Genomic DNA, 13408 nt, shown 5'->3' on the forward strand with positions numbered 1-13408 from the left:
AACACACAGGCAGCCAAAATTAGCCAGAAAGTGTTGACCGTCAGAGATGTTTTTGCTTGCTCATTGTAGAGCAGATGTCAACACAACAACGATACCTTTTATATGATTAACACGTTTTGCCTTAAGTGTGGCACAAATGTGAATAAAAGCCTTGTTGGCTACCATTTTTAGCCTTGCTTTAGAACTCACTAAGAGTTTACTTTTAGAGTGACAGATTACAAAGTTATACTGACTTCTAATGAAAACTAACCAAATCTGTTGGACGTTTCACCAGTCGCCTTGTGTTAATCTTTCAGTGGCATCACACGTCACATATACTGTCTCTGAAATTTAGTAGCTCTTTTGAATGTTTGGAAGCCTCCAGCTCTGTCTCTCTCCCACTCAGAATTGTAACTGTAACTTCGGTCGTTGCTGTGCTTGTAACTGTAACTTCGGTCGTTGCTGTGCTTTTTGGAAGTCGAATTTCCCAGAGGAACCCACCCGAGGGATTAATAAAGTTCTATCTTATCTTATCTTATCTTATCTTATATATATCCCTCCCCCTCGATCAGCTTGTTGGGTTTTTTGCTGCTCTGAGAGGCGGCCCTGCTTATGAAGCTGTACCTGTGACAGTGTCAGCCTGGTGTTTTCCATTTACGACAACATTGTTATGCTTAAGTGAGCTGGATGCTGTCACTCACAAGAGGAGAAATAACACACAGGGAAGTGACATAAACTCCCGGTGGAATTAAATACAAAATGATGTCTTTCCAAACCTTGTTGAATATTACATTGAGCGATCAGTGGCTAGTGAGCAGTGGAGAGTGGCAGGGTATTAACTACCCTTACTTTCATTCTTTTTTCTCTTCAGGTTCATTTTCTGCTTCACTTCTCTATTTATCTCACATGTCTTGCAAGATGTAATTTTATGATAGCAGACTATGGCTGGCGAGAGCTTTGCAACCACGTGCTTTTCAACCGCTAAATATATGAAGGTCAAATTTCGCTTGCAATATGAGCATGAGAAAACATAGCATGAATATTCTGTTAGTAACTAGTCACTTTGGTAAAATAAATAAAACAGTGATGTAGCAACTGCTTGCGGGGCAAATGGTGTGCAAATCCACTTCTTGTGACGACGTTACTCTAAGCTGATTACTCCCCACATCTCGAACTTGTCCTTTTCCTGTCTGCACTTACCCTTGGGTGCAGTTAGCATGGCAGGGGTGGCATTCGTTGTTGGCTTCAGCGTACTTGAAGATGAAGCTGTTGGCACCTTGCAGGCCATCGGGACACTTTTCCACACAGTTTGGACCGTCTTTGAAATGAAGGCATTTCACACAATGCTCTGGGCCCTTCGTAAAAAGAAAAAAAAAAGGATTTTTATTGATTTATTTTTTGTTTGTTTAATTGTGAAAACCTTATTTTCCTACATGAAAACTTACCATGTATGGACCATAACTTGTTGTAAACTGATTTTGTCACATGTGCTAGATTTGTAAAATGAGAGTATGATTAGTTTTATCGCTGGTAAGTCTGACTCCCTCTTGACAGCTTTTTATCACTTGGTAAGGTGTCAGTTTCAGTGTCAGCATCCTTTGCTGGAAGTATAGACTGTTGATTTTTCTGATATCATTAAACAAATAGGAAGGATGTCAATGGAAAATTGTATTTAGTAGTCAGTATAATCTTTTAGTGATATAAGTTTGCTTATGGTAGGATGCTGTTTGTAGTTATTTGTATTAGGAAATGTTTAACCATGTATACTTAGAAGCATATAATTAATTGTGTAGTGACAGGATGTGTGCACCCCAGGAATGCACCCCCACGTCCTGGGAGCATGAGAGCTCGTACCTTGTCTTGTTGTTTATGGGGCCACACTCTGACCCCACACACACACATACACACACATACGCTCAATGGAGTATAAAATAAAGACCGGGGCAGTTCTCTCACTGGAGTCTCTTAGAGTGGAGGCTGCCCTTGCTAGCAAGAAGTTCTGTGTGTTTCTCTTCTCTGAGTCTTTACTGAAGAAGTGTTTTAGAACATTTTCCCTAACAAAGGACAAATCTGTCAGGTTGAACAAACTGTGGGTTATTGTTAGTTACTTATGATTTTTCTTTTAAATCTGTGAAGCAGTGGAAGCTTAAGAGTGAAAACGCGATAACAAGCGGCAAAAGACAGAAAGTGGAACTGGTGGAGTGGAGGAGAGATGAGAAAAAAAAAAAGGAAGTGCTGTGGAGTAATAAGCGAAGGAGAGAGACTGGACATGGACATTCAGATTTACAGAGAGAGTAAGGGTGAACAAGATATAGTGAGAGAGAGAGAGAGAGAGAGAGAGAGAGAGAGAGAGAGAGAGAGAACTGGGAGCAGAGGAAGAAAGCATACGAGCATCATAAAGCTGTGTGAGCAGAGCAGGCAGATAATAACCATCGCTCACAGCACACACAATGACCATAACAATCCGCCTAGAACAGGATTTATGGAGCTAATATAGGCGAAGGAGGGGGTAGGAAGGGAGAGGAAGAGAGGTGAAAGAATCTCACAGACGGGCCTCGAAACATCAGCAGGCCTAAAGAACATCGTACTTACAGACTATATACATACATAAGCACAAATGGTTGGAAAGCGAACAAACCGCCATAGCTTTGAGTCACATAAGCAACACTGATTTCTTACTTGTATCTACACAATAAATAACAAAAAATGACCCACAGACACAAAATTATATGTGCCAACTTCAACAATAAAATCCATCCCAACTGAACTATTTAAGGACTCTTTGCAACACAAATTAAAGTTAGTCATGAAGTTACACAGGTTGAAACTTTGCTCCACAGAAAACAATGCATTTCCAATGCATTGCTATACAGATGACATCAAGCATATTTATGACACTGACAGGGCACGCTAACATTTCTCTCATTTAAACTGATCTCCACTGGATCCTTTAAAATCTTCCCTTTCCCTGGCCTCAAAGTCCAGGCTCCATCATATCTTAATGACCTCATAGTGCAACACCCAAAAAGAGCACTTCACTCACAGAATGAAGGCTTAGTTGTAGTTCCAAGAGTTACCAAAAAGTACATCTAGAGGCAGAACATTCAGCTACAGCGTGCATGAAGGCAGACTCTCACCATTTTTTGGATTAAGCTCGAAACTTTCCTTATTGAGGAAGTTTTAAGTTAGGGTTCTTGCCTTTGAACCATCCTTTAGTTATGCTGCTGTAAGCTACAGGCTGCTAGAGGACCTCCAATGATTACCTGAGCACCTGCCATCTACTCTTGTCTCTATAACTGCCCATGCATTTGTACGCTACTATTGCATGTCATTAACTTGGTGGCTTTTCCCTTTTGTAGTGTGTGTTCTTTTTTCCCTTCGTCTTCATTTTCTTCCAAAGTTAATTTCCTGAGCTTCATATTCCTGACCTGTTGTTTCAGGCTCCACTAATCCGCCAAATGTTTATTATTATATTGTTTGTTCTTAATTGTTTCTCTATGCTCTTCTTTTCTCTATTGCTTTTCCCTCAACCTAGCAGTTAGAGGCAGATGGCTACCCTTCTTCAGTCTGAATGTGTTAGAGGTTTCCTCTTCTTAAAAGTTTTTTTTTTCTTTTTTGCTCCCACTGTCACAAAAAGAAATCGCTGGCTTTCACAGTATAATATTGTGAGATGTTTATCTTACAATGTCTGGCATAAAACTACACTGAACTGAACATTGTGCACGACAAATGCAGCTGAGAAAGAAAGACACATAAAAATAAATTTTCTTAGGAAAAGCCGTATCTTTCCTTCTGTCTCTATGTGTATTATTGCTTTGTCAGTCAAATCAAAACAAGAAGTAGTGTTTTGCATAGACTTTATATGGATGCCTATGTACTAATGCCTCTGCATGTGCTCTTTATAGCTTCTGTGTGTGCGAAAATGTTCTCACCGTGAGTATAATTATGCAAAGTGAAAGTCTTGCTGCTCTCGCTGGCTTTAGCGTTGAGCTTGGCACTTTGATTTTCTGAGTGTCTTCCCACCCGTGGATATTTGTATGTATGTGTATGCACTTGTGGCATCACATCAACAAGCTAAATTATGTGACAGAGCAAGCAAATGGTGTTTGGTCCAACGGGGTATTGGGGCAACTAAAGCTCCAACCTAAGCATCCTGCTGTAAATATAAATTAGTCTGCCAGCACAAAAGAACGTGTGTAATACTCTTACAGTATAAGTGTATGCCTATTTTTTCCATCACTAGACACATGAACTTCAGGAGACACTTAAAAAAAAATCGATATTATGTATTATAACTATGCACATGTATATTTACTTGCTGTATGCTCAATCATTCAGGTAAGTAAATGCCAGAAAGTTGATTCTGTTCATCGTGACATAGTTTTCAGTGGGAGAAACTGTTAGAGTTTGTATTGTTGATTGTTATTTATGCTTAGAAATGTTTAACCATAGATGCTTAGAGGTGTATAATCAATTGTGTAGTGATAAGTTGTGTGATCTTTAACAGGCTACAGAGGCTTGGTGTGCATTCCACACTAGAATGCACACCTACATCCTGGGAGCACGGGAAGAGGTCGCATCTTGTTTTAATTGTTTTATGGTAGGATTAACGTAGCTACGTCTGTTCTAGTCTAAGTGCTTTTCTGTTTAGATGAACTGCTGGACTTCCTCACCGGGGGGGGGGGGGGTCTAGTCTACCCTCTTCCTGACCAAGGATGTTTGACCCTTTGATCAGCAACACACACACACACACACACAGGCAAGGTACTCTTTGTTTGTATGTAGACGTCGTATGTTAATGAACCTATGCATATTCATGTAACCTCAATAAAAGGACAGTGTTACGGGGGGACGGACGAGAGCAACTGGGGTCAAGCGAAGGGACGGCGCTCTGTCCGGTCTCTCCCGTGCACGAGTAACATGAAGAACTTTGCCTATTTGTGTCTTGCTTAGCAGTGTAATTATATTGTCTTCAACGTTCCAGCGGATGGGTTCAAGCTACAAACCTATCATTAATTGGTCCTTCGATGCCGGAGCCCTGGAATCGCATTCACCGAGGGGAGGAGAGGCACGCTGAAAGACTGACGTCAGCCAGGAAGTTCCTGTGGATTCGCGGTCTGTCTTTTCTCCTCGATGAATGACGTTCGGCGGGATTTGGGCTGATATTACACTCTAAGCAACGCCAAGTAAGTTTAAAGAGGCCGACTCTATAACCGTGTCGTTGTGCAGTCTCCGCCACTGTGTGAGGCGTTGAGAAGAGCCCGACTCTATAACCGTGTGGTTGTGCAGTCTCCGCCACTGTGTGAGGCGTTGAGAAGTTCGCTACTTTGTGGAGCGATACCCGGGTTCCTTGCTACTTTGTGGAGCAAGAGGTTCCTCGCTACTTTGTGTGGCGAGAGGTGAGTTCTCCGCCACTTTGTGGGGCGTTGAGAGGTTCCGCGGGGTCCAGACTGTGCTGGACGATAGGCCTATTTTGTGTTGTTTTTGTTGTCATCGTTGTTGTTGTTGTTGTGTGGGTGTGTGCGGAGCAGAACACGTGGTCTGTGACACCGACTGTTGTTGTTATCATGGGTTTCTAAGCAACCAAGAGTGAGTCGGAGGGAGACAGACGTTTGTGCTGGACTTTGCTCCTGGCAGCACAAAGTATTTATGTAAAAAAGAGAGGGAGCGACGGCTCCACAGCTGCGCGGGTTCACGCGAGCGCGGTCACGCGGGTTTCACGCGGACCTGAGCCGTGCGGTTAATCGCAGGCTTAAAAATGGAAGAGATTAAAATGTTAGAAGTTTTCAGAAAACACACCAGCCTTGAAGAGCGTGTGGAGAAGGCCAGCCCACATCAGCAGCTATGCTCTGGTGGGTGGCTGTCCCCCCACCCCTTGCTGACACAAAACGTTAACTCTTCAGCCTGTGTGCCAGACCATAGACGTAATTGAGGTGGATAGTTGTTAAAAGTCATCTACATTACGCTTGTGGTTGCTTAAATTCAGTACGATGACATGTGAGGTGAAGTGATATAGGTAAATATTTAAACTAATGAAGTGCATAGAGGCACTTGACCTGTGTGGAAGACTGTCGTCTTATTATGAACCATTGTTGAGATGTAGAGCACACCTGTGAAAACAACTAATATGCTGAACCCTGTATGAAACATCTAAAAGTACATGATGGAGAAGCTGAGTTGAATATGAAAGTGTAAGACTTTGCCGCTGTGGGCAGAGCAACTACTGTGTGATGTTGCGTTGCAGTTTTTTTTTTTTTTTCTTCTGAGCTGATGAGCAGGCTACACATTATCAGATCGAGAGCTGTCTGAGAACTACTCTAAGAGAGGGAAACAGCGCTATGATAACTGTGATAACTGGAGTGTGCAGCGTTTCCATGAGCAGTTTTCCTGAATCTTGACTCTTGTGTGTGGGGTGTTCATAGCATCAGCATCATGTTTTTGTTTATTTGTTTTGTTGGGTTGAAAATAATTAAATAAACGTGTGATCATGCCTATGGATCACCATGGCACATATCTCCAGCCATATGATTTATTTATGCAGATGACAAAGTGAGTGTGAATGTGTCTGACATCACAGTGTTTTTGTGCACTGTGCAAGAGTAATTGCCTTTGATTGTGAGTGACAGCGGTGATTTTGCAGGTCACCAGCTATTGTAAATTTTAAAAAAAAGCGTGAATAAGAGGGAGAATTTATATTGTAGAAAAAAAATAATCATAGGAAAAAGGTTTTGTGTTGATCAACCAAAAAAACAACTATAATTTCATTTTCTGCTTTTAAGAAAGGATTGTTCACAAAAACACAGAGCGAGAGAGAGAGAGAGATATGTGTTGATTAAGCATTGATGATAATAATGAAAATGTCTTAGTTGTCACTTTCAGGTGAAAAGCAGACCTGAATCAATTTTCCACATGCAGCGGTCGGAAGAAAAGTTATAGTTTAACAATTGGAAACGTTCAAGCCAAGTTTCTGGCTGACTTATTTACAGCACGATCTGTCTCAAAACTCTCACTCTTCCCTGAAAAAACCTGATCAGCAGCGGCAGTATCGGAGCAGAGGCTGCAGAAGCAAAAGCAGCAGAAGAAGAAAGCAAACCCATCTTCCTGTCTGATTGAATGAATTCCACGGAAGGGCGAGCAAGATGGCGGCGTGAAGAGGAGTTTTTGTTCGAGCGCTTAGCACGAGACACTTATTTGACGTCTTTCTGGCTTTCGGGACTTTTTTGGAGATCAGCGCGCTAAGCTTGCTGGATTTGAGGCCAGGTTCTGCGGCGGCAGCATGTCGAAATGCTCAGAAAGGACTGAGTGACTCGGGCAAGCCACATGCGGCTAGCATGCTGGCTAGCGACCATAGCTACATGAAAGAAATGGACCCTTCATGATGCGCTCAACGTGCCGGCGCTGTGGTGGGAAAGGCTCCATCATAAACACGCCCTGCGCCCTGTGCAGAGGTTCAGGCCAAGAAGAAGAAGACGATGACTTCCAATCCCAAGAAGGTCGGCCCCAGTGTGGGCGAGCTGATTGTGAAAGCCGTGGCCGCCCTCAAGAAGGCTCTGGCTGCCGGAGGCTACGATGTGGACAAGAACAAGGCCCGTGTCAAGACCGCCATCAAGAGTCTGGTGGCGAAGGGCACTCTGGTGCAGACCAAGGGCACCGGGGCCTCCGGATCCTTCAAGATGAACAGGGTTACTGAGACCAAAGCTAAGACGCCCGCCGCGGCCAAAGCCAAGAAACCGGCAGCAGCTGCTAAGAAGTCGCCCAAGAAGGCAGCAGCAGCACTTCAGCTACTAGACAGGACAAAGCTGAAGGAGAACTGCCGGGACTGTTGAAGTGGGAGAGGACAAAAGAGTGAGAGGACAACAGAGTGAGAAGACTAGGTGAGAACACATAGGAATTATTTAATGTGGGAAATCAAAATTTGGGTTAGCAAACCTGGGGAAAAGAAAACTGACTGCTTAAGTTGGAAAATTGAGACGGAGTCTGAAACATTGCGAAAATAGAAACATATACAAAATCACACACACACAAGCAGAACATGCATTAACCCTACTAACAATTCCAAACACAAAATGACTCATGAAGACTCATAGCACATTAGTTAAGAAATGATTAAATAATAGCAGAGAAGTGTGTAGGAAAGGCAGCTTTAAGAACATGCTCTGCTGGAGATGCAGCTCCACAGACATGCATTAGACCTGCCTAATAACACAGACACATGTAATGAAAATTAGCTTGTTATCTTTCATCAGTGTTAAATTAGTGTCAATTTAGCAGACACTTGTTATTAAATACTGAATGTATCCAATGCAAAAAATTGACTCTCTGGGTTGCAGGACAACAGTTTAACCTTTGATCCTGGGTTGACCACCAACCAGTGATCAGACAATAAATTTAGTTGTTAATATAGTAAATTGGGAGAAGCTTCCTGCTTGATTAATGCAGCACAAGTGATTTACTGTATGAGGGAAATTGTCTTTTGTGATACTATTTTGAACATGCTTTTCTGTCGTCCTGTCAACTTAGTGGGTTAATAGCTGATATGCAAATTAGTTGATCGGTTTTAGATTAATGAAAGGTGACTGAATTCTAGTATGGGTGAATGAGATGTGTTGGAGTTGTTGTGTGTTGAGTGGAGACTCTAAAACACTGAGTTTCCTGCTTTGATGTGCGAGTGAATCCTGTATTTAGATACACAACTCTGAATACGTCAGAACAGACTGTTTTGTGAAGTGCATGACAGCATGTCACATGTTTTATGATGAAGGGAAAAGGAAAATTGAATAAAATAGATCTGTGACCTAAATGAGTGAAGAGCACAGACCTGGGGATTAAACTCATAGCTAATAAGGCATTAAGGTTATGTTGTTTTGTGCAGCTGATGGTTGATTTGGAGTGAATCTAGCTGATGATTTTTCTTTTGTTGTGAAGTTGAGCCTGCCAATTAGTATGATGGTATGATGAACCATGCTAATGGTATGATTTACCCTCCTGAGATGAGGAGCTTGTGTCATGACTTAACAAGGCCTTTTTATTTTGATACTTTCACAGTGCACTGAAAGTTTTGTTCGATAATCTCTGTTCTTTAAGCAGATCTGCACGTCGGGAATTAAAAGCGCTACACGTCGTCGAGAAAATTGTGCCAAGTGAGTTCTCCACATTTAAATGGATTCTGGAGAAAGCCACTTATTTGGGACAATTATTAAATGACAGTCCCAGTCCAAAAGGATTCAGCGATGTAATCCAAACTAAAGTTCTTCTTTTTCTTTTTGAAATGACGTCATTTTGCTGAGAGTGGAAACTAAATGCGACGATAGGTTCCACTATCAGCAAAGAAAGAAAGAATGAATGCATGAATGAGTGAGTGAAAGGAAAACAAACTGACTGACTGGTAAAAGCTGACAAAAGCTGACAAGACTTTACTGATGTAACACGACTGTGTGAAGTTGACCCCCGCCTGGCAGGGGTGCAGATGAGTCTGTGTGTGCTTCCCTTTACAGAAGCAGAAAGATGACAGCAACACTCGAGGTTGCGTGATGATTTAACATTTTAAATGCCATTTTCTGTGTCTGTGAATTTACTATGTGTGTGTCATTCACTAGCTTGTGTGCTCACAGAGATAACTGTGACAAAGTATGCATACGCCTGCGCAAGCGCTAACATTTGCATTTTCGTTTTTACAGCATTACGGTTCTTCATGTGTTTGATCATGTGATTTATAGGAATACTGGCTAATGTTTCTCTACTATAAGATTTCTGGGTTTATGTGTGAAGAGAACTGTAGTTACAGGCTATATGTTGATGGAGAAATTAATATAGTTTGAGACATACTGTGATGAGACCAGTGTTACTTTTTCCACAGCGAGTGTTAACTTTATGGTGTTTTATGGCACCTCTGGAATGTGGATGGCCGACGCCTGCCCACCAGGATGGTCAATGTGTATTGCTAATGTTTGTTTTTCTGAGACTGCATTTAGAAGATTCAGCTGAAGCGGACAAGTGACATGAGTAAAACAAATAAGAGATTACGGTAATTATGGAATAGTTTATTATGGGCTCATTTGCTGGCCACTTTTGAACCCATAATAATAATATATGAGTGGAGTGACTTTGCTTAAGAGAAGTCACTGATTACATTAATGTTAACAGAGTACATGGGATAATCCATGTCTGAGGTGGATTAGGGTAATAGTTGTAGTTACTGATTTGAGAAAACCTGCACATGACACTTGTCTTGCTGATGTTGAATGCTTATTACTCTTATGATACAATTGTTTACAGGTATGAAGTTTGATTTCACTTCCAGATTTTGCTTTCCAGGCCGTGATGGTGTGTATGCAGGCTCCTGGGAGAGCCAGGTGTTAAGCAAACTTAATATGCAACACACGCTAACATCTTTTATTGCAGGGTTACGGAGCTACTCCGGAGGAGGTGCCCTGATGTTGCCTGGGACATGATCTAGCTAATCTTTTTCTTTAGGACAGGGATACAGGTTTGGTGAGTTGACGCATGGGAATGTCCATGCGTCAAGAGGTGGAGTGCAAGGATTAACATTAAACAATGTTTACGATTATTGTTGCAGTGATTTGTGTGATTAGCCGTTTATTTACAAGTATTAAACCTATGCAAGTGGTGCATCCATGTTCAGATGAGGCTTTGATGGCCTATAAGTGAAGTTCACTGAACTAAAGAATGTGGTTTGATGATTGTTGACATGCTCTCCAAATAGAAGTTTTTCTTCTTAGCAAGGAAATACAGGTGCAGCAGTAATCTCCTGAGAAATCTTCAGAGGCCCAGTGAGAAGCGTGAACCATTCCAGGCATAGCTGACAGCCAGGCAGTGGTTGAGGTCAAAGGTCAAGCTGGTTGGGGCCCATCATGAGATCAGACCTTGGAGCCACAGCAAGGACCATGAAACTGCCTGCAAAATAGAGGAGAGGATCGTCCACAAGATGGGAGCTGAGGCCAGGAGAGAGGCTTCAGGAGGATCAGAGATCATCTTCAGCACAGCAGACATCACACAGAGAGCTGTGCTACTGAGCTTCCAGGAGATTTTAAATAAAATGAAAGATTCAATATTGACGCTGAGGAAGACAACTAAGGTGTATGACGTGCTCTGCCTTAAACCTTCAGCAGCGTTGGAACATGAAAACTCGTGGGATGAGGGGAGCGTGCCAAGCTCCATCGACAGCGCAGAAGGAGTTCGAGGATGACATCATGATTCTGTGAAAGCACAGGAACCAGAAGCTATGGTGGTGATGACAGCAGTTTCCTATGAACATCACCTAATGCTGTGCCACTATACTGTGCATACGATGACACTCTGAAGGCTGCTGGGATCATAACAGCAGTAAGACAACTGAACCCTGCACCCTTTCCAGAGAGGTGTTTCTCTGCAGAGCGTGGACAATGAAGGAGTCATAAATATCCCCCTCGCAGGATGAAGGCCTGAAGTGAGGTGATGGGAGGCCATAAAACTAGAGTGCTGAGAGGTCTGCAGCTTTGGAAATAGCTGAGACCCATGTTGACAAACAACAAAACTAACTGGTATGTTTGAATGTTTATTCTACATACATTTGGACTCTGGTCCTATGGACAACGAAACAACTAGAAGAGACATTCATGACGCCCTGCAGAACTCAAACCACTCTGCAGAGAGACATGTGATTTGCACACCCGGAGGAAGCATCACCAAGCTGAGATGTTTTTGAAAATGTTACTTTCTTGGTTTCACTATTAAATTAACAATTTCTTTGGTTGCTCGTAAGATGCAGTTTGCCATGAGATGAGCTCAATGAATGGGGTAACTGCTAATACATTTATTAAACTGTGTAACTTTTACAGTAATTTAGGGTGATTTGACATATGCTGAGTAAAAAAATGTTTGCACTGAAACTGTCAGACATGAGGTATGCATAACTGGGAACTTTCTAGCATAAAGGTCAAAAACGGGGGAATGTTAGAGTTTGTATTGTTGATTGTTATTTATGCTTAGAAATGTTTAACCATAGATGCTTAGAGGTGTATAATCAATTGTGTAGTGATAAGTTGTGTGATCTTTAACAGGCTACAGAGGCTTGGTGTGCATTCCACACTAGAATGCACACCTACATCCTGGGAGCACGGGAAGAGGTCGCATCTTGTTTTAATTGTTTTATGGTAGGATTAACGTAGCTACGTCTGTTCTAGTCTAAGTGCTTTTCTGTTTAGATGAACTGCTGGACTTCCTCACCGGGGGGGGTCTAGTCTACCCTCTTCCTGACCAAGGATGTTTGACCCTTTGATCAGCAACACACACACACACACACACAGGCAAGGTACTCTTTGTTTGTATGTAGACGTCGTATGTTAATGAACCTATGCATATTCATGTAACCTCAATAAAAGGACAGTGTTACGGGGGGACGGACGAGAGCAACTGGGGTCAAGCGAAGGGACGGCGCTCTGTCCGGTCTCTCCCGTGCACGAGTAACATGAAGAACTTTGCCTATTTGTGTCTTGCTTAGCAGTGTAATTATATTGTCTTCAACGTTCCAGCGGATGGGTTCAAGCTACAAACCTATCAGAAACGCTTCATCACTCAGCCAAATGTCATGACCACTGATCAATGGCCATGAGCACTATTCACACAGAGTTGAGAAATGACTGCAACCAAAGCACCATGAGATGGTGAAAGAATCCCCTTTGACAATTTATATATTAATAATCATGAAACTGACCTCACGGCCCATTTTTAGTCAGTGGTGCTAGTTTTAGTCATCATGCAAATGTACTGTTTATAAGACTGAGGAAACTTGCAGTCAGTTGACAGTAAGGAAGTCACTTGAATGAGTGGCGTAACATTCCTTCCGCTGACACTATTGTGTGTTATGTTTATACTATGGTCAGTGTTGGGGAGTAACGGAATACATATACCGCCGTTACGTATTTAAAATACAAAATATGAGTAACTGTATTCCGTTACAGTTACCGTTTAAAAAGGTGGTATTTAGAATACAGTTACTTTGTTGAAATAAATGGATTACACGGCGGTACTTTCCTGTTTCATATTGTCACAGGTCAGGACTGTTTGGGTTTTGTTTGACAGCTATGTTCTGTTGTTTCAGGCAGAAGCGTTATGGTTGCCATGGTTACAGGGTGACGCTCTCTCTCTGCGTGTTTCCTGGGTGAGAGAGCGCCTTTTTGTTGTTGTTGTTGTGCTAAGCTAACAGGCAGAATGCTACAGGTATAGCTCTAAAGAATGTAGCCTCATGGGCAGTGTAGTCCGTGCTGCAGGGAGAATGGACTGCCATACCCGTTATGTGTCTGTGAGCGCGAGGAGGGAGAAAAAGGAAAAGTACGAGCTGTCATCGAGCAGAAACGGGAGCTGGAAGCATGTAAATATAATAATAACCACTGCAGCCAAGAAGAGTGCCTGAGGAGCCCAGTTGTAAGTA

The 13408-nt window shown here is 42.3% G+C and overlaps 2 protein-coding genes across 3 annotated transcripts in view; one reads left to right on the forward strand and one right to left on the reverse strand.

The window, feature by feature from the left end:
* erbb4b (erb-b2 receptor tyrosine kinase 4b) overlaps positions 1 to 13408 on the reverse strand; it is a 359968-nt gene that overhangs the window by 70004 nt on the left and 276556 nt on the right. For both annotated transcript variants that reach the window (XM_080902240.1, XM_080902239.1), the window contains exon 15: positions 1180 to 1334. In XM_080902240.1, the coding sequence (XP_080758366.1) occupies positions 1180 to 1334 (155 nt within the window). The remainder of the gene's footprint in view (positions 1 to 1179; positions 1335 to 13408) is intronic.
* LOC308409462 (histone H1-like) lies at positions 6673 to 8208 on the forward strand. The gene has a single exon (XM_080902243.1). It carries the CDS (start codon positions 7452 to 7454, stop codon positions 7803 to 7805), a length of 354 nt encoding a protein of 117 aa, XP_080758369.1. The 5' UTR covers positions 6673 to 7451; the 3' UTR covers positions 7806 to 8208.

Source organism: Rhamphochromis sp. 'chilingali' (assembly GCF_963969265.1).
Source record: "Rhamphochromis sp. 'chilingali' genome assembly, chromosome: 14".
NCBI lineage: Eukaryota > Metazoa > Chordata > Actinopteri > Cichliformes > Cichlidae > Rhamphochromis > Rhamphochromis sp. 'chilingali'.